Source organism: Microtus oregoni, unplaced genomic scaffold (assembly GCF_018167655.1).
Source record: "Microtus oregoni isolate MIOR12 unplaced genomic scaffold, Mior012 000072F_ref0000427, whole genome shotgun sequence".
Taxonomy (NCBI): Eukaryota; Metazoa; Chordata; class Mammalia; order Rodentia; family Cricetidae; genus Microtus; species Microtus oregoni.
This window is the reverse complement of record NW_024543979.1, coordinates 5,389,431-5,416,866: the sequence shown is the minus strand read 5'-3', so window position 1 is coordinate 5,416,866 and position 27,436 is coordinate 5,389,431. Positions and strand designations below refer to the sequence as shown.

At 40.4% G+C, this 27,436-nt stretch overlaps 1 protein-coding gene across 1 annotated transcript in view; it reads right to left on the bottom strand.

The window, feature by feature from the left end:
• Positions 1-27,436, bottom strand: part of LOC121440977 (ATP-binding cassette sub-family G member 3-like) — a 55,318-nt gene that overhangs the window by 7,645 nt on the left and 20,237 nt on the right. Inside the window, exons 7-12 of the mRNA XM_041642081.1 lie at positions 21,746-21,850; positions 18,432-18,682; positions 17,951-18,033; positions 7,891-7,980; positions 6,318-6,442; positions 3,406-3,563 (exon numbers count right to left, since the gene is read on the bottom strand). Coding sequence (XP_041498015.1) covers positions 3,406-3,563; positions 6,318-6,442; positions 7,891-7,980; positions 17,951-18,033; positions 18,432-18,682; positions 21,746-21,850 — 812 coding nt within the window. The remainder of the gene's footprint in view (positions 1-3,405; positions 3,564-6,317; positions 6,443-7,890; positions 7,981-17,950; positions 18,034-18,431; positions 18,683-21,745; positions 21,851-27,436) is intronic.

Genomic DNA, 27,436 nt, shown 5'->3' with positions numbered 1-27,436 from the left:
CTATATTCTGAGGTAGGATGACCAGAATCAACAATGGGTAGTGCTGATGGAAATGGTTTCTGAGTCTTGCTGTTTCTGCTATGTTTTGGGGTCCATGCTCTGGGATGGCAACAGAATCAATCTCTATTGATCGTCTTGTCCACAAGAGCCATGTTTGTCTACTGTCACAAGCCCTGAGAGTCTGGCACCCCAACAATGACACAGATGAAAACACTATCATTGTACCCCAGCAAGAATGCCCCCAAATGGTAGAGGGTTTTAGGTCTAAGAACCAGAATGCCAAGGCTTCCTTTACAGAAACTAATCTACAGTCCAGGCAAGCGTGCTTGACAGATTACTCTGAGTCTAATCCTTAACATGATGGGGCATGATTTTCCATCAGTTTCTCTTTATCACTTATAGGTAATGACTTCCATCTTGATTGGGTGCTATCACTATGGGCAGTAAGCTAGAAATTCTGAAATATACGGTAGGGATTTCAGGAGGCTCGTGGTAAAGTCGCAAGTATGCTCAAGGACAGTAATGATCTCATCTGGGGTTTTTCTGCTTTTCATTTTCCTGGGATAAAAAAAAAAACACATGGAGAACATCAGACAGAGTACTAACCAACCGTTCATTTTCTGATTGTATTTAAGGCCTGCTATACGAGAAGGAAATCCTGTCTAAAGCTGTGTCTAGTAGGGTCATAGGTGCCAAGGGAGAATCTAATGAATTGTGGTGATACCCACAGATTAGTACTTCTCAGACCTTCTTCAGAGAAGCTTCCTTTTTCAGGAGACAGTTATTAAGACAGACCTACCACGGGTCAATATACAGAGAATAGAGATGACCGAGGATCCTGCCCTGAATGGGACATCTGGATGTCACACCCTCCTCCCAAGAATCAAGGATTATGATAGAGACTAGAGAGACTGTATGAGCCAGAGGCAGTGGAAAAATACAACAAGACAGTGTTTTCCTGCCACAACAGGACAGAGACACATATGAATGCAGAGCAGCTGTGACAGCATGGGCAACACTTGTACAAGTTCAAGACAGACAAAATCCCAGCATGGAGGAGAGGAGGCCATGAACTCCTTCCCTTATCTGAGGAGCTGTTGGCAGTGATGACTGATGGGAGAGGGAAAGCCAGTTTTCTTTAAGGATGTGACCCATGAGAGCCTGCCCATGCACCAGTAGATGGACATTTTCACAGGCATGTATGGGCACAGCTAGGTAGAACCAGTGGTTTATAAAATCTAAACTAAGAATGAGACGGGGAGGGAAGAATTGCGAGAACAACAGGAAATGTAGCAGTTACTTCTCTGTTTCTGAGACAAAACACCATGATCCAGGCCACTTGTAGAAGAAAGAGATCCATGGCCTTGGCTTTCCAGAGTGACAAGAGGCCTTTTGGCAGGGAGGCATAGCAGCAGGCAGCAGGTAGCAGGCAGCAGGGGGCAGCCAAGGAGTTCAGAGAGGAAGCTAAGTGCTCACATCGTCACGTGACAGTATAAAGCAGAGAGGAAAGAGGAAGGGGGACAGGAATATAACACCCAAACACCCTCCTGTCCTGCAACAGACTTTCCCCTCCAAGTCTCTCCCTCCCAATGGTCCCACAGACTCTCCAATGACACCACCATGTGTAATCCATGTTCATTAAAGACAATGATTGGGTAGCCAATTACAGAAATTTCATTAATGGTGTGCTAATACTGGAAAGTGATGAGGAGTCTGGAATCTTCCACAATTTCTAACACTTTTCAGAACAAAATGAGCCCTGAGATAGACTCCTACTGCTGAACAATTACATTGATCATTCTTGTAGAATATTATTTTAAGATGTGTTACACATGTTACTCTCTGGAACATTTGTTAATAATACAAAGATATGACACATTCTTTTTATATTGCATTTGATTAACTTTGTCAAGTTGAAATACTTTGCAGTCTACCCACCTGATTGGTCTAATAAAGAGCTGAAGGGCCAATAATGTGGCAGGAAAGGATAGGCAGGGCTTGCAGGCAGAGAGAATAACTAGGAGGAGAAAGCTGAGAGGATGGAGGAACAAGGAAAGGAGAAGAGGAGGATGCTAGGGGCCAGCCGCTCAGCTACACAGCCACCGATTCATACTGCCACTCATAGAGTAAGGTGAGAGTAAGATACACAGAAGTATGAAAAAGTAGGGAAACCCACAGACAGAGCTGACCTGAGCTAGTGGGAGCTCACTGATCCCTAACTGCCAGCTGGGGAACCTGCACAGAACCAAACTAGGTTCTCAGAATGTGGGCAATATTTGTGTGGCTTGGGCAGTCTGTGGGACTATTGTCAGTGGGACCATGATTTAAACCTAGTGCTTGAACTGACCTTTTGAAGCACATTCTTTTTGGAGGAATACCTTTCTCATCCTATATATAAGAGGACAACCTGGTCCTGCCTCTAAGTGATGTACCAGTCTTTGTTGACTCCCCCTGGGAAGGCTTACCCTCTCAAAGGAGTTGATGAGGGATGGAGTTGGGGGAAGGTAAGAGGAGCTGAAGGAGGGAAGGGAGTGGAAACAGGAAGTAGTATGTAAAATAATTTTTAATAAAAATAAATAAAAAGAGAAAAGGAAAAAGCCCAGAGGCAAAAGGTAGATTGGATAACATAAGTAAAAAAAAAAAAATAATAGCCAGAGACAAGCAATGCTAAGGCTAGGTATTTGAAAGTAATAATAAGATTCAATGTGTTTATTTGGGAGATGGGTGGTGGGTGCCCAAAAGAGCAAAGAGAAAGAGTAAATTCATCCACCAACTATGCTTTCCCATTAGAGACTACTGAATAAACCAAATCACCTCTGCTATGGTTAAAAGAGCAGGCAAGTCTCTCACACTGGCATTAAGGGAAGACAGCAATCTGTCTTGTTGTTGGGGAATCAGCCAATTACACCAATTTCTTGAAGTTCTATTTTATTACATTTTTGTAATATGATTCCAAGAAATTTCTGGTAAAAGCTAATAAGAAACAGCATGCCAACCATGTTGGGGGAGGCTGCTGGTTTGTCACGGCTGCTTAGAAACAAAATAATCACACAAAAACTGTATTAATTAAATAACTCCTTGGCCTATTAGCTCTAACTTCTTATCAGCTAGCTTTTACATCTTAATTTAACCCATCTCCATTAATCTGTGTATTTCTACATGAGGTTACCAGCAAAGTTTCAACACGTCTGTCTCAGGTGGCTCCATGGCTTCTCCCTTTATAGGACTGACAGCAGAGCAGTAACCATAAAGCCTAGGAGGAAAGGCAGTTCCTTCTCTCCTACAGACCATAATAAGCCTTAGAATAAGGCCTCTGTCCTAAGTCCTAATGAGTCAAGCAGGTTACATGTGCAAGAAAGAACATAAGGAAATTCTCCCTCTCAGAAGAACATAATTCATACTCACCAGCATGATCACAAAGTAAATGGTCACAAGGAATTTTGTTGGTACACCCACTGCAATCTGCCCTGCCCCTGGAGACAGCATTAGGGAACTGGCGGAACAAGTCAACATCATGATGGTAAATATCATAGCGAAAAAACCCTTCACATCTGTGTTTACTTCTTTGAAAGAAAAAAATATCGTCAGTTCATCTATCCATGTCAAGAAAATTGTACATATTTCAAACAATACTTTAATAATCAATAATATTAGTAATGGTTTCATGGCCACCCAACTTCTCTGCATCTCTAACTGTGACCTGATCACGTGGATGCTGGGACTAAAATTTAGGGTCTTTGGAGGAGCAGCACATGCTCTTAACCAATGAACCTCTCTCCAACCTCATCATATCACTTTATTTTTATTCTTGTCACAAAATATCTTTACATATAACACATGCCCTCCTCGATATAAGATCATGAGCAATGTACAGGATCCTGATATGGAAAACTACAGATTACACAAGTGGCCCGAATTTAATTACAGTTTTCACAGGAGAATCAGCAATAGAACATGTTCATGTCCACTTTCCTCTGAGTTTACTATTATTGCATTAGTAATAAAATTGAGATCAGGACTATGTCAGTTGTTTTTTCGTAAATTTAACACAACCTAGGGTTCTTTGGGAAGAGGAAACCTCACTAAGAAAATGCTTCCATTAGATTGTCAGGTAGGCAAGCTTGTAGGGACATTTTCTTCATGGATGTTTTATGTGGAGGTCTCAGACAACTACCATACCTGGGCAGTGGTCCGGGGTTTTATAGGAAGGCAGCCTGGGGAAGCCATTAGGAGCCAGTAAGCAGCACTCCTCCATGGACTCTGCTTCACTCCCTGCCCCCAGGGTCCTGCCCTGAGTTCCCTTCTTAAAGGACATTGAACTACAAGACGAAATAAAACCTTTCCTCCACAAGTTGATTCTGGTCATGCTGTTTGTCACAGCACTAAAAACATAACTAAGGCAAGGTTATACAACCATGCAGTGGTTTAAATATCTGGAGGATAGGAGGGTGCCATCAACTTTAGTTTTCCCTTGGAAATCCCCAGGTAACTGCTATGGAGGATGGAGATGGGTTTCACTACCTGATTTGCAATCTTTATGGAGCTAAGGCTGAGTCACAAACAATCATGTGTTTTATAATATTCACAAGGATACAAGTTAGAATTTGGAAAGCTGGATTTCATGCTTAACTGTTTACAAAATTAATGTTATTACTATCATGGTTTGCAAAATGCATTTGTGGGTATGGTTGCCATGGTATGCATGTGCCATGGTGTGCATGTGCCATGGTGTGTATGTGCCATGGTGTGTGTGTGCCATGGTGTGTGTGTGCCATGGTGTGCATGTGCCATGGTGTGCATATGGAGTTGAAGGACATCTTTCTGGAGTGTTTCCCTCTTCCACTGTGAATTTTGAGGATGAAATTCAGGATGTGCAATTTGCAAGATAAGCACATTCCCCATAACTATCCCACAACCTGAATAACTGGTTCTGAATAATAAATCTCTGATAAAAAAATGTCCAATCATTATCAGTGCTTATTTTTGAAAGTCTATGTGTGAGAGAGAGTGTATGTGCATATATGTGCATGTGTGAATGAGTGTGCATGTCTGTGTGTCTTTAGGAGTGGGGCGGGGGAGAAAAGTATGTATATACTGAAAAATTAATCTAGGGTGAAGCCTATCCATAATGCACAAATGAATCTGTGCACATATTTAAAATAACATTTTATATTACATATTGTCAACAAACCTTAGCATAAGACATTTTATACATTTAAGTGCTTTTTCACATATACATATGGTGTGGGGGGTCCTTCTCTCTATGTGTTGCTTTTATTTGTTAATGAATAAAGAAACTGTCTTGGGCTGTGATAGGGCAAAAGAACAGAGCAAGGGGGGGAAAACTAAAATGAATGCTGGGAGAAAAGCGTCAGAGTCAGAGAGACAACACGGAGCCGCCTGTGTAGAGAGATGTGCTGAAAATTTGCTGGTATGCCACGACCTTGTGGTGATATACAGATTAATAGTAATGGGTTAAATTAATATGTAAGAGTAATCCAATACTAAGCTAGAGCTAATGGGCCAAACAGTGATTTAATTAATACAGTTTCTGTGTGATTATTTTCAGGCTAAGCGGCCGGGAATCAATAAGCGACACCCTCCTCCAACATACGTATGTGTGAGATATTATCCACTTTTCTATATTGTATTTACATAAACAGACACTTATACAAAAAATAGGAAAAATACATAGCTGTGGTAGAGAGATTGTTCACTGATTAAGAGCATGTGCCATTACTGCAAGGCCCTGGATTCCAATCCCAGCACCTACATGACAGTTCCCATTCTGTAATTCCAGTTCCAGGGAAACTGATGTTCTTCTCTGGCCTCTCTAGGCACTGAATCATTTAGTACACACACGCTCATCTCTCTCTCTCTCTCTCTCTCTCTCTCTCTCTCTCTCTCTCTGTCTCTCTCTCTCTCTCTCTCTCTCACACACACACACACACACACACAGAAAGGAGAGAGAGAGAAGGCAAACAAACAAATGAAGGAAAAATAAATCTTTTAAAACAGCTTTGCGTAGATATCTAATAATTGACCTTGCTCCATTGGCATTGTCTCAAATGTGTAGCTATTTATGCACTCATTACAGTGCACAGAATCTCTAGTAAAACACAGTTTCATAAACGGCTTTTATACTATTTTGTGAACAAGTCTTGAAGAATTTCTTCATGCTGAACTCCTGTTTTGATGGCACACAGTGGAGATGTGCTTTTCTACTCATACTTTTCTACTTTAGACTTGCCACAATTGCACAAACTAAAACAGGCTCCCCCAAGAGTAAAGACGCATTTTCTTGCCTTGTCACTTACCTGTTATGATGAATACTATAACAGTACATATAATACTTGGCAATAACCTCCTGGGTACCAGCTCACCGAGCAATTTCCCAAGGAAATACGATGACACTCTGTAGTATCCACTGGTATACTCATGTCTACAGAGACAATGATCACATTATATATCCTTAGATTAGTCCAGAAGGCACAGAGAGTATGCTGGTTATACTGACTTTTGCTACCACAGGCAGCCTAACAGGACAGTCTCCTCTATACTCCATGCTGACTCCAACACATGTCCCCATCTTAGGGACCAGTCAATCTAGGTCAATAGCTTTCTGATATTCTCAGTATGATTCTCCCCACCAGAGAACTCTACACCCTTTTGTCCACTCTGGGCACACAACAGCCCCTCCAGGGAAACAGCTCAATGTGCCCACTCTCCTAGGAGTCTCTGCCCCTCTGAAGCTGGCTCCCTGAGGAGCAGATCATTCATACCTCACCTCAGACAGTGGTCATGGAGACTTCTCTCCTTCCAGTTCTTATGAAGAAGGTGAGACTGTCACTCTGAGGTCACAGTGCATCTTCAGGACACTACATCCTTCTCTTCTGCTACCCTCACTTTACGACAGATGCATCCTCCAATAATCTCTCTTTACAACCATGAATCTCTACCAGATGCCAAACCTAACCCTTTCCTCTCCAACCTTGCCCTCCAAATCCCAAGCTCTTCCACTCTCAGTGTCTTCAGTGCATCTCTGGTTTTTGTTTGTTTTGTTTTGTTTTGTTTTGATACAGAACCACCAGTCCAGGCTGGCTTAAGTTCCATACATATCCAAGACTGAGCAACTTCCTGCCTCTAACCTGCTCGCCAAATTCTGGGATTACCGAAATACAGCCATGCTCAGGGTTTGTGGTACTGTGAATGTAACACAGGGTTTCACGCACACAGAGCCAGCACTCTACCAACTAACCGAAGCCCTCAGCTCCTCTCTGAAGACTTCTCTCCTTGACATGTACTTGGCCATGTTTGAGAGCTGGGAATCCTAAGCACAGGCCACCGGGAAAATTTTTTTTCCATGTTTGAAAAACACAGGAGATAAACAGTTCTTTTATATTTGACTGCTGTCTTGCTCTCTTTCTAGACTTGCATCAAGAGGACCCTGATTCTTCTGCAGCTGTCCCTCTCCAGCTCCAATGTGCTGCTGAACCCACTACACCCAAGCTCTATGAAACCCCTGACATCTTTCTTTGGGAGGGGGTGAGTGAATTTCCTGTCATGTTCAGCCCCCTATATTGTGTTGTCTGAGGCACTGGGATCTAGTGGTCTCACCACAATTTTGAGACTTTCTCTGAGCAGCAGAAACCTCTGCTCTTGATTTTCCATCCATTTTTCAATTAATATTACAAAACTCTTTACATACTTCAAAATTCATGGTATCACATTATAAAAACAAAGTTTCATAGTCTGTTTATGTTCAACTAAGTAATTAAGAAAAAGGGGAATTGCTGGTAATTCATAACATAACATTTTAGACCCAACTATGAATGCAATTAATTTGATCACCCACCCCTGATGCCTGCTTCTGGAGCAGAGGTTACTCACGGAAAGTGATCCCTGTCAATCATGAGAACCTCTCCTTCAGTCACACTTACAATACACTGGATGACTGTGAGCAAGAAGAGCAAGTAGGCTCTGCCAGGAGAGAATGGAGGCAAAAGCAACAGTAAATTCAACATTAGGATGGTTTCTTTCCAATACAACTGGTTCTGTAGAATAAATAACATTACACATATCTGTTCTATGAAAAAGAAAACAGTACTGAAGAGATAGCTCAGCAGTAAAGAGTGTTTGTTGCTTTTGCAAAGTACCTGGGTTTGGTTGCCTGCACTTCCATGGTGGATCACAGTCATCTGTGACTCGAGTTTAAGGAGATTCCGTGCCAGCGAGTTTTATGTCAATGTGACCTAAGCCAGGGTTATCTAAAAGGAGGGACCTCAATTGAAAAAACACCTCCAGAAGATCCAGTCAACTCATTTTCTTAATTACTGATGGATCGGGGAGGGACCAACCCATTGTGTAAGCTACATCCTTGAGCTGGTGGTCTTAGGTTGTAAAAGAAAGCAGGTTAAGCAAGCTATGGGGAGCAAGTCAGGAAGCAGGGCCCATCATGGCCTCTGTGGATTCCTGCCTACTTTGAGTTCCTCCTGTCCTGACTTCCTTCAATGATGAATTAATTACAATATGGAAATACAAGATGAACAAACCCTTTCCTCCCCATCTTGCCTTTCAGTCATCTGTTTATTCATAGCAATATCCGAAACTAGAACAGGAATCAGTGCATCTTCTTGATAGCCACAGGTCTCAGGGCACACTAATTTTACACAGACATACATGTAGGCAAACACTCATACACTTAAAAATACAGTAAGTATTTAGAACTGTTCTGGTTTAAAAGGTTAGGGTGTATGAGTCCCGTGAATTATTTTCCTCTCTGTCTCCACACCAGTGTCTGTTCATAGAAGTAGGTCCTCTAAAATCCAAGAATTTGATAACGACCTTTCATGTAATCATCCTAGAGTATATAATTTAAGAATTAATTGGTTATAGATAAAATCCTGAGAGTGGAACCCATAATGCCATCTGTGTCCTCTCATGAGAAAAGCCAGCATTGCAGGGTCTGCCACAAGATGGCTGAGAGAAGGTGGCCAGACAGGAAGATCCTGGGAGAGAATCCTCCCCTCAGGCTCTCACACTGCAGTGCAGAGACACATTTGATTTTAAATCCACTGATTCTGTGGTAGTTACTTGGCAGCCCAATCCATGATGTTAATTTAACTAACAAAATTCATAAGCATCATTCCCAATGTATAAAGAGAGAAACAACAAGATGAATAATCTCCAAAGAATTTTCATTTTCAGTTGGCCACTTTGATTTTACAGAAGAGTAAGAATGAGAACATGAAGCAGTAGGGAATCTCCACTCAACAGCTACCTACAGACATAGACATTGACTGTAGAACCATCTTTAGAGCCCCAACGATTACCCATAAAACAGGCCAACCAACTTCCTTCATTGTTTCCAAGAAGCTCAAAAAAGGAATTCAATCATGCTTATTTGTGAAGAAATAATTTGTGTTCATGTGATAGGAGATGGTAAGCAGGAGGAGGGGAAGAAAAAGGCCTCTGCAATTACCTGGTTCCTAGATACACACGTCAGGTTCCTCTAAGACAGATGGCATGACTGGGTCCTAACAGCCTGCTACACCTTTTCAACTAAAGTCAGAGGTCAGTGGCTCTTTATCTAGGTATACAGGGGTGGTTAAATATCAGATCAGAAGATGGTAAACCTTATTAGAGACAAGTTTCCTCCTACATCAAAGAAAATTTCCACTTAACAATCTAGGAAAGGCCACATTTCAAAAGAAAAGAAAAGAAACAACAAGCCAAGAATGGGTAAGGCTATGAGAAGAGCAGGAAGCAAGATCTCCAAACTCAGGGAACTTGGGAAGTAGAGGCATGAGGACTGCTGCAGACTGAGGCCAGGCTGGGCTACATGACAAGTTCTAGGCCTGTGAGGTCACAACTGTGGCCCTGTCTTTAATGACCAAACAAGAGCAAAGGGCCTGACCACCACGTGACCAACCACATCCCAGAGGACCTGGGATTCTCCTCCTCTCCTAATGAGCCAGTCTATCTTCAAGGCTCCACTCTACTAAATGCACAACTTCCTCTCTCCACTCTTCCATTCCCACACACTCATTCCCTGGTGCTCAGCACATTCTCCATCTCAGTCTCCACTAAATTGTTTTCAATACCCATATTGCTTGCTTTCACATATTTTTATCAACAAAACCAAGAGTTTAGGAAGGAAACTTTATGGACCTGGCTATACTTAACCGTATATGCCACATCTACTTTCTATCTCACAATTTAAATATTAGAATTGTAGATTAATAATCTGTAGCAATACAATTAAGGTATAAAACTAATACGATTCATGAAAAATTTTGTGAAATATTTATATCGAGCTAAATAGGGTGATGTCCATTACTACAATTATACATCATTTTACACATTAGAAATGTATTCTACGAAACTTTGAAATGTCTACTAATATCTGCTAGATTGAATTTGCTGTGCAATTTATCTCAAAGAAATAAAATCCTACTTATGCTGTTTAACAGATTTTTATACTTTTAGCACATCTGTGTCTCCTTATTCCTCACTGCCTTGACAACATGTACTTTGCTGCCAGGAGGTCAATTTCTTTACAATCTGCATGTCAGTGAAACATATTTGCCTTTCTGGGATTAAACTATTTTTACTTTGCATGATATTCCTCAAATTTTCAGTTCTTTCTATATTGCTACAAATTCCCATTTTGAAGAGAAGCACTATTCTGGGTCACGTCTTCTCTACTGTTTATGTATTAGCAGACACTTAGACCCCTTAATTTTGTTATTGTGCATAGTACTCCAATGAACATCAGTCTTCACATGAATTTTGAGTAAATGATTTTAAACATGCATGTAAGTGTGCACAGAATAATTGTCTTTATCCAATTATTTCTATTAATGCCTTCTCCTTCATGACTGCCACCTCAGCCCCATAATGCTGTGGAGCCAAAGGACTTCATATGACACAAAATTCGAACCCAGTTCCTAGTTATACAGTTGGACAAAGTATGAAGGCTATGCTGGATCCAAATATGAAAAGTATCTCTGCCTCCTGAACACTGGTGATAAAACAATATTGATATTGAATCTGAAAATAATCTAATAGCTTTATTAAATGATATTGAGGAAGTGTTTTTGACTGTTCTGCTTAGGTTTGTGCTGCTGCAATGAATACCCTCATCAACAGCGACTTGGGGAGAATGGTATTGATCTGGCACGCACATCACAAGTCACAGTCCATCCCCCTAGGAAAGTCAGACAGTAATTCAAGGCAGGATCTTGGAGGCTGCAATGGAATTTGGCACCACATGGGATTTCTCTTTACTGGTTTGTTCCTCCTGACTTGCTCAGACTGCTTGCTTATACAACTGAGAAACACCTGCCCAGAAGTGGCACTCTTCCCAGTGGACTGGCCCCTCCCACATCCAGTATTAATCAAGAAAATGTCGCACAGACTTGCTTACAAGTCAACCCGATAGATATATTTCTTAATCAAGATTCCTTCTTCCCACATGACTCGGGCTGGACCAAGTTGGCAATAAACTAACTGGCACACAAACCAAAAGAATCAATCACTTATCAGGATGACTAAGATTAATCACACACAAAGGCCATTGTCACAGAGTCTAGATCTTATACAATACTGGAAGAGGGGAATAGAAAAATAATAATTAAGAGCATTTCACAATTTCTAGAGAATATGAAGGAACAGTTAATAAAGTTCTCCTTTATGTCTGCATTTTCCAAGAATATTTCCACATCAAGTTTTACAGAGTTCATATCTGAATGCTTCCTGTGACAGTGTCTACACCACCTATCTTGTTGTCTTGCTGTTCTGGGTTAAGATGTGTCCTCTACACAAGCACAAACCAGGTACTAGCAGGTCTGGAAAGCATTCAGATCTTGTTCTTCAGGGAAGGTGAAGAGGACAGACTGGAAACAGACAGACATCTCACTGCAGACTAACTTCTAGTTCACACAGAAGACAATTCATAGAACTGATTTTTATGTTTATTCTTTCCTTGAAAATCAATCAGTGTTTTCCACACATCAAAACATTTTGTGGGGCTACAATGTTGGCCCAGTCAGCAAAGTGTCTGCCATGCAGCCATGAGGACCTCAGTTCAAATGCCTAGAACACATGGAAAATTCCCCAGCACAGTGCTTCTCATCTGTAACCCCAAGCATGAAGGGTACAGTGGTGGACACTTGGAGCTCATCTGATGTAGGTGGGTTTTCCGTCTATGTGTTACTTTAATTGGTCAAATAAAGAGACTGCCTTGGCTTTTGATAGGACAGCAGCTTAGATAGGCAGAGTAGATAGAACAGAATGCTGGGAGGAAGAAGCAGAGTCAGGCAGATGCCATGAAGCTCTGGCCCAAGATGGACATAGGTTAGAATCTAGCCAGTAAGCCACAACCCCGTGGTGATCCACAGATTGCTAGATATGAGTTAATCAAGATGTGAGAGTAAACCAGTAAGAGGCTGGAGATAATGGGCCAGGCAGTCTTTAGATGAAAACAGTTTCCATGTAATTATTTTGGATGTAAAACTTTCTGGGTGACAGGGTGCTGGGAATACAACCCACAACTCTTTTTACTACAGCGTGGCTGCCCAACATGGTAACTAATGCCACTTAAAACCTGAGAGGGCTTTAAAAGGAATTCTAGACACAAATATAGAGTTTAACACAGCTTTTTGCTGTTTGCTAGGGTGTGCTGCAGAGAAATTTTCCTGAGTCAGCAGCCTGAGCAAGAAAAAAAGCTGCGCCATATTAAAATGCAGATTCCTTGGCTATGCTGCCAGTGCACACTCATGCTATGGAACATTTCTGGGCCTGGTTGTTTGTGTGCCTGCTGAGGCTTAGGAAGAAAGTACGCTGAGACCATGCCAATGCTCACCTCTCCCCACCTGCACCTGGGCAGGCAGCGGGATCAGGTTTACTAGACGTGCACAAGCGGGAGAGCATGGTGGATTTCTGCCACCATAAAGAGAGATGTTTCCAGGCTGGGCAGTGCTCTGCGTGGCCAATTTGGCTGTAACTCAGATAGAGTTTCTGTGCTGCATGTTCAGTCTCAGAGTTAAAGTGCTGAGTGGGGCTCCTACCTGGCGGCCCCAGAGCTAGTAGAAAATGGTATGCCCCCCCCCATTTTTAAATTGGAGAGAGGTGGAGCCAACATCCAGAACAGCCTGCTTCTCTGCAGCTCAGATGTGCAACTGATTCAGTGTTACAACTGATTCAGAGCCACAAGCGGCTCCGCCATGTTGGACTGGGCGGGTCAAGCCCTCAGTACCTGTTTTTGACCTAGGAATGTCACAGCTTAGATTCTTAAGCACTTAGTGATTTCAAAGCATAAAGCAAAAACAGACAATGCAATAGAACAGATTCAGATATAAAAGACCTCTAAACAGGTCATTGTTTTAGACATACATAGGCTTGGGAGAGAGAAGAAAAAGAATATAGAGAATAAAGTTAATACCTTAAAAAAGGGTAAAGTCTTTAAAGAGACAGAGTACAGATAGTTATAGATTAAAAGAAATAAAGAAAAATAAGCCACATAAAAATGGAAAATTCACAGAGAGTTTGGATTCTGTATATTGTATTTTCTTAGAATTTTTTGACTATGTAGGTGCTAAGTACAGAGAGATATTTCGTTGTATGGGCTGCTAGGCTAAACCATCATGTATATTATTATAAAAGTATTATGACTGCAGAATTTGGGTTTAAGGACATGATGTTTTGGAAAGGAGGTTCTTCTTTTGTTTTCACAGAGGATGAGACCCTGTGGATAGTTTCTATCCCACTATGGTATGATAGACCACACCCTCCTGAAAGGTTGCTGTGAACACCCTCAAAATATTACTTCATATGTACCTAGCACACAGATTATACCATGAAAGACCTGATTAACAGTGCCCCTATACAGCAGGAAGAAGTTTAGAGAGAAATAACTACATCCATATTCCCAGATAATGTTTATAAATGTTCTTTTACATTTAAAGGGGCATATGATATAGATATGAATAATTTGCACTGGTATGGATTTTAAGGTCAATTTTGTTATCTGTATATGTATCTCTGGTCTTGATTAAGGTATTGTGATTGTGTAGTTCATTTTAAAAATGTAATGTATAATTAGGAAACATAGGTTGCTAATGGATAATCATCGATAATAGTCACGCTTGTAGTCATGTTAAAGAGATTTTCTAGATATGTAGAGATATATTTCAGTTAAATAGGCATTCTTCATATCTTTCAAAGACTACAGAATATGGCATTTAATGTTCTAACAACTTAGGACTTTTCATGACGATGAGACATGTCTGCTCCTGGCAGCACCAGCTATTTCAAGAGGAAGATGGGCATTGAAGAGGCTCCTTATGGAGTTTGTTAGCCATTTGGTCAAGAAACTGCTCTTGCCTGGACTGTTGCATAAACTGGACACAAAGAACTCGCAGAGAGAGGACTGCTAAACTTGCCTAAGGTGAGATAATCCTTCGGGGTTCCTGAAAGAGTCTGTGAGACATTCTGTAGGACACAGCAGATAGTGACTGAACTGTCTTTGAATTTTCCAGCTTCATGGAAATATCTGCTGGATACTATGGGCCTGTAGGCTGAAGATAGGTGCCCCAATGGTACAGAAGAACTTTGGGTGACGGTATAGACAGCAAGATGTCTCTGTCATTTCTGGAGTTTTGGAAATTGTTTACTTGAGTAATATTATATCCTTCTGGAGTTGAAGAATGGTTAGTTATAGTTCTCCTTAGTTATGAAAAAAGATAAAGTATATATAAATATTGTAACTGTAATTCTTGCTTGATAACTGTTTTGTTATATATAATTTTACTACGTTAAAGTGAAAGCCTTTCTTTTTGGTTTAAACAGAAAAAGGGGAAATGATGTAGGTTGGTCTTCTGTCTATGTGTTACTTTAATTGGTCAAATAAAGAGACTGTCTTGGCTTTTGATAGGACAGCAGCTTAGATAGGCAGAGTAAACAGAACAGAATGCTGGGAGAAAAAATCAGAGTCAGGCAGACACCATGAAGTTCTGGCCAAAGATGGATGTAGGTTGCAATCTTCCCAGTAAGCCACAACCCCGTGGTGACACACAGATTGCTAGATATGGGTTAATCAAGATTTGAGAGTTAGTCAGTAAGAGTTTGGAGATAATGGATCAGGCAGTCTTTCAATGAATACAGTTTCCATGTAATTATTTTGGGTGTAAAACTAGCTGGGCAGCCAGGTGCCGGGAACACAGCATGCTGCTCCTTTTACTACACTCATTATCCAGACCAGCCAAGTCAATGAGCTCTGGATCCATTGAGGGACCTGCCATGAAAAGGAAGAGGAGGGAAATCAAGGAAAAAATGGTATCAATCTCTGATCGCCACATGCAGACACATGCATACTCACCAACATAGACACATACATACTCACCAACATGCTCATGTGTATATACCCACATAAACACGAGTCCATCTGACACAAATCTGTATATAACACTACACACAGGCACACACACAAACACCAAGTCAGCAGAGCTTCTATGGTAAGCCTCTCTGGCCACTGGGAGTTACCCTGAGGCTGTGGGTGTCAAGAAGGGAGCCCAATTGAGCAAACTGGTATGTCACACATTAATTACAGTGAAAATTTTGAAAATTGTGATCCTCATAAGAAACTATGTTTGGAACATGCTGTAGTCATTAAAAAGTTTTAAATATTTTCTTTTCCACTGTATAATTTTAGCTTCTTTATGAAAAATCATGTATTCATAGGTGTGTGGATTAGCATATGGATCTTTAATTTGATACCATTAGTCAATCTGTTTGTTTTTTAAGCCAATACCAAGCTGTTTTCATTATTGTAGCTCTATAATAGAGTTTGAAGTCAGGGATGGTGATGCCTCCAGACGTTCCTTTATTGTACAGAATTGTTGGTTATAATGGGTTTTTTGTTTTTCCATATGAAGTTGAGTGTTGTTCTTTCAAGGCCTGTGAATAATTGTGTTGGGATTTTGATGAGGATTGCACTGAATCTGTAGACAGCTTTCGATAGAATTGCCATTATTATTACGTTGATCCTACCTATCCAAGAGCATAGTAGATCTTTCCATTTTCTGATATCTTCTTCAATCTCTTTCTTCAAAGACTTAAAGTTTTTGTCAAATAGGTTTTCACTTGTTTGATTTGTGTTACCCCAAGATTTTTATGTTAATTGTGGCTATTGTGATTGGTGATGTTTCTCTGATTTCTTTCTGAGCTTCTTTATCATTTGTTTATAAGAGGGCTACTGATTTTTTTTTTAGTTGATCTTGTATCTTATCACATTGCTGAGGTGTTTATGAGCTGTAGGGGTTCCCTGGTAGAATTTTTGGGGTCACTTATGTGTACTATTGTATCATCTGTGAATAGCGAAAGCTTGACTTTGTCCTTTCCAATTTGTATTTCCTTGATCTCCTTTTATTGTCTTATTACTCTAGCTAGAGCTTCAAGAATTATGTTGAATATATATGGAGATAGTGAACAGCCTTGTCTTGTTTCTGATTTTGGTGAAATCGCTTTGAGTTTCCCTGCATTTAATTTGATATCGGGTGTCAGCTTGCAACATATAGCTTTTATTATGTTTAAATAAGCTCCTTGTATCTCTGCTCTCTCCAAGACCTTTATCATGAAGGAATGTTGGATTTTGTCAATTGCTTTTTCAGAATCTAATGAGAAGATTGTATAGATTTTTTCTTTCAGTTTATAGTGGATTACATTGATAGATTTTTGTATGTTGAAACATTCCTTCATCTCTGGAATAAAGACAAGTTGATCACGGTGAATGATGTTTTTCATGTTCTTGGGGATATAATTTGTCTTTATTGTATTGAGTATTTTTTGCCCCCAAAGGCTGCTCAACCATATCACAAGAACACTTGTTCAACTATGCTTTTAGCAGCATTATTTGTAATAACCAGAACCTGGAATTAATCTAGATGCTTCTCAACCAAAGAACAGATAAAGAAAATGTGGTACATTTAAACAATGGAGTACTACTCAGCAGTAAAAAGCAATGACATCTTGAAATTTGCATGCAAATATATGGAACTAGAAGAAACCATCCTGAGTGAGGTAAAGCAGACCCAGAAAAAAGAGCATTGTATGTATCCACTCATAGGTAAATATTAACTGTAAAGCCAAGAATAAGGAGCCTAAAGTCCATAACCCAAGAGAAGCTAAATAACAAGGGGATCCCTAAGGGAAATATAGATGATCCTCCTGGGAAGGTAAAATTGGGAGACAAGATCTCCTAAGAAAATTGGGAGCTTGAGTGTGGGGGGAGAAGGGAAGTCAGAAAGGGAGAAAAAGGGAACAAGGAGTGGGAGGGTGAGAACTAGACAGTACAAGATGAGGGAGATGGGGGAAGAACAGCAATGGAGTCATTTCATAAGACATCCAAGGAATGATAATTTATTTTTTCTTAAATAGCTTATTCTAAACAAGAAAGAACATAAGTTTTGGTGAGCATGCGCATATATTGCAGCCCTTATGTTGTGCTGGTGAGGATATAAAAGAGTACAGTGGAGTTGGAGACAGGACAGCAGCTCCTCAAACAGTTAACACAGTGGGCTATGATTTGACAGCTCTAGCTTTCTATCTAAAGAGCAAACCTTCAGCATTCAAAGAGATGTTCTCGCACACTCAGCAGCTTGGCTACATACACTAAAACATATAAAATGTGATGTGTTGTGTGTGGGGTTTCATACTGTCTACACAACTAACATGAAAACACCCCATACACTAAAACAGGCAAAATGGGATGTGTGGTGTGTGGAGTTTCCTATCTACACACAAATGTATGTGAAAAAGTGAGTTTTTCACTCAGTCTTCAAACACACTCTATCACATAGTAAAATGTTTACTCTGTTTTTGTAATGAATTTAAATTTTTCACGGATTTATATAGCTTTGAACAAAGTGACAGCATTTTCTCATTTGCTTACCTGGTGTGGACTTCAGAACAGTCATTTCTTTGGACATGTAAAATGATACGCATATACACAGGCAGTATGAATATGATAAATGCCTTTCAAAAAGAAAACAGGGGAAAATTACAAATAGGAGTAGAAAGTATTCTTCACATTCTTCATTATTTTGAACTTGTAGGATGCCCTGATGAAATAAAGCAGACAGGTCTGAGGGGCTCCCAGGTGTGCTGGACTCCTTGCACTCCCTGAATTAAATTTCCTAATTTGGTTAGTCATTATAGCTTCTATGAATAAAAAACAACCAGAAACTTTTTCTGTAAGTAAAACGTTAATCGTAGTATACTTGCTCTATTGAATATTTCTCTATGCCAGGCAGAGTGGAGATGACACATGGAAAGAGGAGAAGATAAGTGTGGCCCTGCAGTAGACTGACTCAGAAACAAATTGCTCCTATGTGAGTTTTTCACAATACAATTAAAATAACTCATCAGATTACCTTAATTATAATCATCCTTCGAAAATCCTTGATGTTTTTAAATGATCGACAGATAATCCACCAGAATTGATGCCAGAAAGGGGTGACCCACATGATCTCCTCCAAGGCTGAGCTCCTCCCTGCATTCTGTTCCCCCAAGAGTGGATCCAGTTCAGTTCTCATTTCACTGTATAAGGAGGACTGGGCATATATATTGGCTAATTCTTCTGTGACTTGGTGCTGTCTCTCAGAAAGCTCTTTATGTTCATCAGCTTTGGGGATAAAAATGGATAAAGGTAAGAAACATTTAGACAATAATTTAACTGATTTTTCTGAGACAGTACTCATGACTAAGACATAAATTATATGTCAGTTTTTCTTTGGGACCCTCTCATGTACCCTAGACTGACCTCAAAGCAGCTATGAAGCCAAAGGTGATCTTTAACTTCTCCAGGTCCTCCTGTCTCTGCCTCAAGTGCTGATTGCAGGCATGCACCTTCACACACAGTTATGTGCTGGAACTAAACTCATGGCTTTGTGCATGCTAGGCAAGCATTCTAGCTGAGCTACATCTTCAGCCTACCAAACTTGGATCATAATAAAATTACTCCAGTGTAATTTCAGATTAGAAAAATGTCCCTAACTGACCTGACTCGCCCATTACCCTATGGACACAGCAAGCCAAATGACATTTTCTCATCTCTAAGTATTAACAAATTCCTCCTTCCCTTACGAATATATACTACTTAAAACAACCATCTGGTCCCTGTTTTCTGCCTTATGTGAATGTGGTGTGGGAGGTCTGCCTGGCTATGTGTTGCTTTCATTGGTTAATGAATAAAGAAACTGCCATGGTCTGTTGATAGGGCAGAACTTAGGCAGGCAGGGAAGGTGGGACTGAATTCTGGGAGGAAGAAGGCAGAGTCAGAAAGATGCCATGGATCAATGGCCAGAGGTAGATGTATTGAAACTTTGCTGGAGGGCACAACCTCCTGGTGATATAGTTATTAAAAGAAGTGGCTTAAATTAAGATGTAGGAGTTAGCCAATAAGAAACTAGAGCTAAAGGGCCAAACAGTGATTTAATTAATACAGATTCTGTGTGGTTATTTTGTTTCTAAGCTAGCCTGATGGCCCAGAAGAAGGGGCCCCTCCTCGCAACATGAATGTCTATGCAAATGTATAAACTGCCAAGTATTAGATCTTTAAAATAAACAAAATCAGGCATGGTGACAGTGTCCTGTAATATTTACACTGGGGGGTGATGTAGAAAGAGCACACATTTAAGGCCAGGCTCGCTACGTAAGCAAACCATTCTAAAACAATAATAAGAATAGTATGACAAACAATGGTTACATTTACTTCTAAGCAGAAATTTCCCTTGTGACAATATCATATAAATGTTATTTTGTAAATTAAGTTGAAAATACCAGCAATAAGAGATAGCAAAGCCTGTTAATTTTAGACACTGAATATACATAAGACCTATTTCTAATGAGACATGTGGTTGGGTACCAGAGGCCATGATGCCAGAGACCATGTCAGAGGAGCAGCAGGTGTTGATTGAGGTTCCAGGAGTTGGCCCACCAGGAGGAAATCCCTTGATCATCTCAGTTAGGCAAGGACTTCTGAGATCATAGATCCCAGGATTTCTTTTGCTTCTGCTTTCCCTTTGCCTGCTTGCTCTCTTGCTGTTGCTGTCTTTTCCTGACATCTAGCATGGTTGAATTGGGTGTGGGGAAATCCCCCACTGCTTGTAAGGTAATGATTTTCTCCTTGGAAACATCATGATCTTCTGGGAAATTTTATCTTTGAGTTATTATGAAGATGACTTACTCCCTAAGCTGTACCTTCTAAATGGTAATAATATATAGAACTTTGATAAAATAAAAGTATATATAAAAAATGCTTTTCAGCCAAGACCTTTGAGTTCCACCTTAGAAACAGCTTTAGATAACAGTTCCGCTTAAACATTAAAGAACAATTGAATTCTTTAGGAGCCAGGCTGGAACTAATTCTCTTCATGTTTAACAGATATTTTGAAGTTGGGAGCATAGTCCCCCAGCACCCTGTCATCCATCTGAGCCAACGTGTCCTGAGAGTTGCTTGGGTCTGGACTCCAAATCCCAGCATGCCACGTCATGAACCCTCCCTGGGGATGATCAGGACCACTCCCACAGGGTATTTAAGTGTGCTCCCAGAAGAGGAACACATGGTTTTCAGATCTACATGGGCTCCCTGCTATCCTGTATCCCCTCCAGATTCTCGGCCACCCAAGAGCATCATTCTTAATAAAACAATGGGCATTTTGATTTGGTTTGATTTGACCTAATTGGATTTCTTGCATTGGCGGAGCTGTCTCTTTTTTAGTATTTTTACTTACCAGATACAGACACAGGTCTTGGTGTCCATGTGGCCATCCCATTTTCCTGATACAAGAAACTAGTAATAGATGGGTATATACCCTGAGTATCTAAGTACAGCCGACAGATTGTCTTTTATGTACAAAGCTTCAGTTTGTGATTCCTTTAGCATTCCTTGTAAGACTACCTTTACAGATATACAGTAGAATTACTGATTCTCTCTGTAGGCACAGTATACACCATGCTAACCAGCGAGGGAGTTGTCTGTGAAGAGATGTTTTCTCTCTGCTTAGGCTCTGTTGATCTGCAATACGTTACTTAGACATAAATGTATATGGCATACTGGGATAACTTTACTTTTAATCCTATAAGGGGGATAAAAAACATGTCACCTGTATGCATAGGAAATTAGGAAAATCAATGTATGGGACAGAGATTAGGATAAACAGCTGTTTCTTGGAAGTACTTTGACCTTGAAGAATCCATGTGAAGGACAATGATTGTTTGACTGAGGGGGCCTTGTGGGCACCCATGACCTTGGTCACAGGATACCTCATGCACAGCTGGGCACTTGTATTATTTCTGTATTGCACACAATGCTTGACGAAAGTATAGAGTCTGAAGGCACTTGATGCTCTCTTCAAAAAGACATGCAGATTAAGTTTGGGGACGTTGGAATGAGGAAATACTTTATGTAACAATTGATAAACACACATTTGTACAGCTGTGACCACACAAACAGATTCAACCCAGTCAGTCCATCAGAAGAGGCTGATGAATAAAGAAGGATATGATCAACAGAATGTGTGAGTGTCTTTCTTCCTAACCCCTTAGATAGAAAAGGTCTTATCTTCACCAGCCCTGTGGCTTCCCTCTTAATCCCGAGCTACCTAGAAGCTGATCCCTGAGGCAATAGTTGTGTTTTAATGAAATCAATTAGTTAAAAATCTGTGACTCTAGAAGACTCACGTACATCCATGGCCATCTTCCTCTGTGTCTAATAGAGCAGAGAAATGATGTCCATTAATGATTTCCAGGAAGAAGTCTGCGGGGTCGTTGTGGGAATCGTAGTTGTAACCTACAAAGAAGGTGGGCCATGAATACAAGGACCATCTTTCAGAGAGTGAGAATGTGGAGGGGGGGCAGAATCTAAGAACTTCTTCCTTTTATTGCCCCTCCCATCCACTAGCTTATTCTTTTCTATTATATACACAATCACAGTATTTCAGCAATCTCTGTTTCACAGATCATTGTATACATGTGTATGCTTATATTGGTGCTATACATACATATACACTTACACATATATAATACATAGACACAGACAGAGTTGACATAGCCTAGACATAGACTGTAGGGATAAGTCCCGCCCCTAAGGGGGCGTGTTCGCCCCAGGCTAATGTTTGCCTATAAATTTAGCAAGCGTGCTCCCAGGTGCTGCTTCTGCTTTCCTGGTCTCCGCGGGAACGGTGGTTCTGTAAGTCTATTTCTCCATTAAAGCTGTATATATATTTTTACAATCTGTCTGCATTCGTTTATGCCGTTACATTTTGGCATCCAACGTGGGCTATTTTGCCCCCTACTCAAGCGCATAGCCAGCTAGCTAACACAGCACGCTCCCGGGTGCTGTTTTTTAGTTCCTGACTTGGGCCCCTGTGCTGAGTCCAAGAACCACTCAGCCACACAGGCCCATTCTGCCTACCTTGGCTAAGTTTGCAGCCGAACCCCACTGCCTGAATTAGCAGAATCTCAAGTACCTGCGGTTTTGCAACAAAAGCCACCACAGCAGCAGATTTGGTCTGATACAAAGTGACTTGCCCGGGTGGTGGTGGCCCACGCCTTTGATCTCAGCACTTGGGAGGCAGAGGCAGGCGGATCTCTGTGAGTTCGAGGCCGGCCAGGAGGTGGTAGCACACGCCTTTAATCCCAGCACTTGGGAGGCAGAGGCAGTTGGATCTCTGTGAGTTCAAGGCCGGCCAGGCGGTGGTGCACGCCTTTAATACCAGCACTCGGGAGGCAGAGACAGGCGGATCTCTGTGAGTTCGAGGCCATCCTGGTCTACAAGAGCTAGTTCTAGGACAGGCTCCAAAAACACAGAGACCACCACTGGCAGGAACCGATCACTGCAGGTAAAAAATTTTTCTTTTATAAATAAAATGTCTGAACACGTTACTATTCAAGAATTTAACAGTTTTTTAATTGTACCATGTGGGAGATTTTACAAGAGGTGTCTATCACCCCACATCTATGGATCCTTCTGGGATTTGTAGTTTTCATTGGCACTAAATGGTTCGATAATAGAAATATGATAAAGTCTTTACGAGACGAATCCAGGATTCTTAAGGCAGAGATTGAACGCTTAAAAACAATTGAGAATGACAACAATCTTCTCAAGAATCAGTTTGAAATTCTCCAGGCGGATGTTAATGAGAAATTCATTACTATGGAAGAGGGAACAGCTCATTTGGATCGTAAGCTTTAGTCCCTTTCTGTAGGAACTAAAACATTAGTGGCTGATATTAAGGAGAAATTCATTACTATGGAAGAGGGAACAGCTGATTTGGACCATAAGATTCAGTCCCTTTCTGTAGGAAATGAAACATTAACTGAGAGAATCAAAACTGCTGAATGTGACAACCAAATTTTGTATAAAGCTTATGACAGATTGGCGGAAAGATTGTCAATACAAGAAGGCATGGTTTATGCCATAAAAATTATGTCCAAAGATGAGATGTTATCTCTAATGGACAAACTTCATACTTTAGAATCTTCAATGAAGGCTTTGGAACATAATTCTGGACAGGAGATTCAGACATTGCAGAAGGCAATGGTGAATAGAATTGAAAAGATTGAGGAATTTCTAAATTCTGATGAAGAAGAGCAAAGGGTAGAAGGGGAAATTTTAACTACATCTGTGGGTAAATCTCTCCGGGACAATTTCCACAAAGAATTACCTACAGCTCTACCTGCCTTTCCAGTAATAACAACAGAGAAGGCGATTGGTTCCAGAAACCCTAGGGTCATCAAGGAGGATACATGGGAGCCTGTCCATATGAATGACCTCAAGGAAATTAAACAGGCTGTTATGACTTTTGGGATGCAAGCCTCTTTGTTAAAGAGATGCTAAGATCTTGGGTCACGACAAGCAGAGCAACCCCCTCTGACTGGCTCCAGCTGAGCTCTGCAGTACTTGAGAGTGGACAGCAATTGAAATGGAAATGCTTATTCAGGCAAGAGGCTAGACTTTTAGAACAGCAGGAAAAAGCAAAGGGAATTGACATTTCCCTAGATAAAATTCTAGGTGAAGGGCTGTTTTCCAACCCTCAGGAACAAGCTAATTTGGATGAAAACACACTCTCCATGTGTACTACAGCAGCCTTAAGGGCTTGGGACAGGGTACAAGACCCAGGACAGAGAATGGAATCATTTGTCAGAGTTAAACAGGGTCAGAGAGAACCCTTTAGTGACTTTTTACAAAGATTAACTAAGGCTGTACAAATAGGGATATCTGACCCAGAAGCAAGACGTATAATGATTGAGTCTTTGGCTTATGAAAATGCAAATGTGGAATGCAAAAGGATTTTGGGGTCCTTTAAAGCTCAGATCAGCGCCCTTGGAAGAATGGGTCTTGCATACACTCAATGTTGATACATTTGATTATGGCACTAAAGCATGGGTAGAAGAAGCAATTTCCAATGGTAAAAGGAGACACCAGAATAACAAATGTTTTAATTGTGGCAAAATGGGTCATATGAAAAGGAATTGTAGACAACGGAGTTTCAGAGATAATAATAATAATAATAATAATAATAATAATAATAACAGTGCATCTTTCAGAAATAATAATAATAATGCATCTTCTAGAAATAACAGAAATAGGAGGACTCAGCCTTCAGGTTTATGTAGAAGATGTGGAAAAGGCAGACATTGGACAAATGAATGCAGGTCTACAAGAGATAGACAAGGCAACCTGATACAGACGGGAAACGTGAGAGGGGGGGCCTCACAGGCCCCCATGGCAAACATGGTTCAGTCATTTCCAGTTTCTGCAGTGAACGTGCCTTGTCAGGACAATTAGGAAGCCCCATGCCTACTGTTACAAGCAATAATGATCAGAAAGATAAGTTACATGTGTTTTGGCAAACTTCAATAAATGATCAAAGACTTAAACTTGGAGTGTGTGTAAATGGCAATTTTATTACTGGCCTGCTGGACACAGGTGCTGATGTAAGTATCATTACCCCAGAATCATAGTATCCGTATTGGCCTCTTCAGAATGTAAACGTTCTGCTCCTGGGAATTGGAACCCTATCTCGAGTAAGGCAGAGCACGAGATGGGTTGAATGTATAGGGCCGGAGGGACAAATAGGAAAATTAAGGCCATATGTAGCCAATATTGCAATAAATTTATGGGGTCGTGACCTATTACAACAATAGAATACTGAAATTAACATTCCTGCTAAATCTAGAGCCTATATTTCTGAGAATAATATTAAAAGATATTACAAACGGAGAAAACCAGCCATTCGGGCTGTTCAAGAACAAGCAATTGATGTCCCTTCAGAGATACCAACAGCCTTGCCTCTAAAATGGTTGACTGAGAAACCAATATGGACAAAGCAATGGCCTTTAGCTGAGGAAAAGTTACAGGCTTTAGAACAGCTGGTACAAGAACAATTAGATGCTGGACATATAGAAGAATCTACCAACCCTTGGAATTCTCCTGTATTTGTGGTTAAGAAAAAATCAGGTAAATGGAGAATGGTGACAGATCTCAGGGCCATCAACAAGGTTATTCAACCTATGGGCCCTCTGCAATCTGTAATTCCTTTGCCCTCTTTATTACCAAAAGGATGGCCTCTCATTGTAATTGATTTAAAGGATTGCTTTTTCACTATACCTTTGCAAAAAGAAGATAGAGAAAAATTTGCCTTCACAGTGCCTACTTATAACAATTCTCAACCTTCGAGGAGGTACAACTGGACCGTTCTCCCCCAGGGTATGTTAAATAACCCCTCCCTGTGCCAATATTTTGTGAACCAACCATTGCAAATAATACGCAAGAAATTTCCCAAATCTATAGTATACCATTACATGGACGACATTTTGTTATCCAATTCAAACATGGATACCTTGAACAGACTGTTTGAAGAAATAAAGATACTTTTACCTAAATGGGGATTGCAAATCGCTCCTGAAAAGATTCAGAAGGGAGATTCTGTTAATTATTTAGGTTATAAAATAGGTTTGCAAAAAATCAAGACACAAAAGGCACAAATTAGGAGAGATCGCCTATGGACTCTTAATGACTTTCAAAAACTGTTAGGAGATATTTCCAGTCTATGACCAGCTATTGGAATAACACCTGATCTAATAATTCATTTGAACAAAACCTTGGATGGTGATAAAGATTTAAACAGTCCCAGAGAATTAACAGCTGAAGCAGAAAAGGAACTGACAATGATTGAGGAAAAATTACAACAGGCACATGTGGACAGGGTGAATCCAGAGCTCGATTGTACTCTCATCATACTAGCATCAAAAATTTCTCCTACAGGAATTTTAATGCAGAGAGATGATATTATTTTGGAATGGATCTTTTTACCACATAAACCAAGTAAGAAACTGAAAACTTATGTGGAAAAAGTCTCTGAATTAATTAAAAAAGGCAAGCTGAGACTTTGTCAACTAGCAGGCATAGACCCAGCAGAAATTATAGTGTCTTTCACTGCTGATGAACTAAAGAAATTTTGGGAAGATAATGAACCATGGCAAAGAGCTTGTGCTAATTTTTTGGGAGACATTAATAACAACTATTCAAAAAGCAAGAGGCTTAACTTCATAAAGAGAACTTCTTGGATTCTTCCTCGAATCGTCCGTGATGCTCCAATAACTGGAGCCTGTTTATTCTATACTGATGCCAATAAATCAGGGAAGGCAGGTTACAAATCAGAAGACTTGGGTAAGGTGGATCAAAGTCCTTATAATTCTGTCCAGAAGGTGGAATTATATGCCATCCTTATGGTGGTAAGGGATTTTAAAGAACCTATTAATATAGTTACAGATTCACAATACACAGAAAGAGTTATTTTACATATTGAAACTGCTGAATTTATACCTGGGGATACAGAACTAACCTCATTGTTTCTCCAGGTTCAAGATTTGATCAGGAACAGGCTTTGCCCTATGTACATAACACACATCCGATCCCATACGGGTCTGCCAGGTCCTCTAGCACAAGATAATGCAAAAGTTGATCAATTATTGATTGGTAGTGTGCTACAAGCCTCTGAATTTCATAAAAAACATCATGTTAATAACAAAGGTTTGAAGAAAGAGTTTTCAATTACATGGCAACAGCTAAGGAGATTGTAAAGAAATGCCCTACTTGCTCTTTCTATAACCAAACGCCACTGCCTTCAGGGACTAATCCAATGGGCACCCAAAGGAATGAAATCTGGCAGATGGATGTGTTCCAGTTTGCAGAATTTGGCAAATTAAAATATGTTCATCACACCCTTGACACTTATTCAGGCTTTCAGTGGGCAACTGCTTTAAGTTCAGAAAAAGCTGATTCAGTAATCACTCATTTATTAGAAGTCATGGCTATCATGGGTATACCTACACAAATAAAGACGGATAATGGTCCTGCTTATGTCTCTAG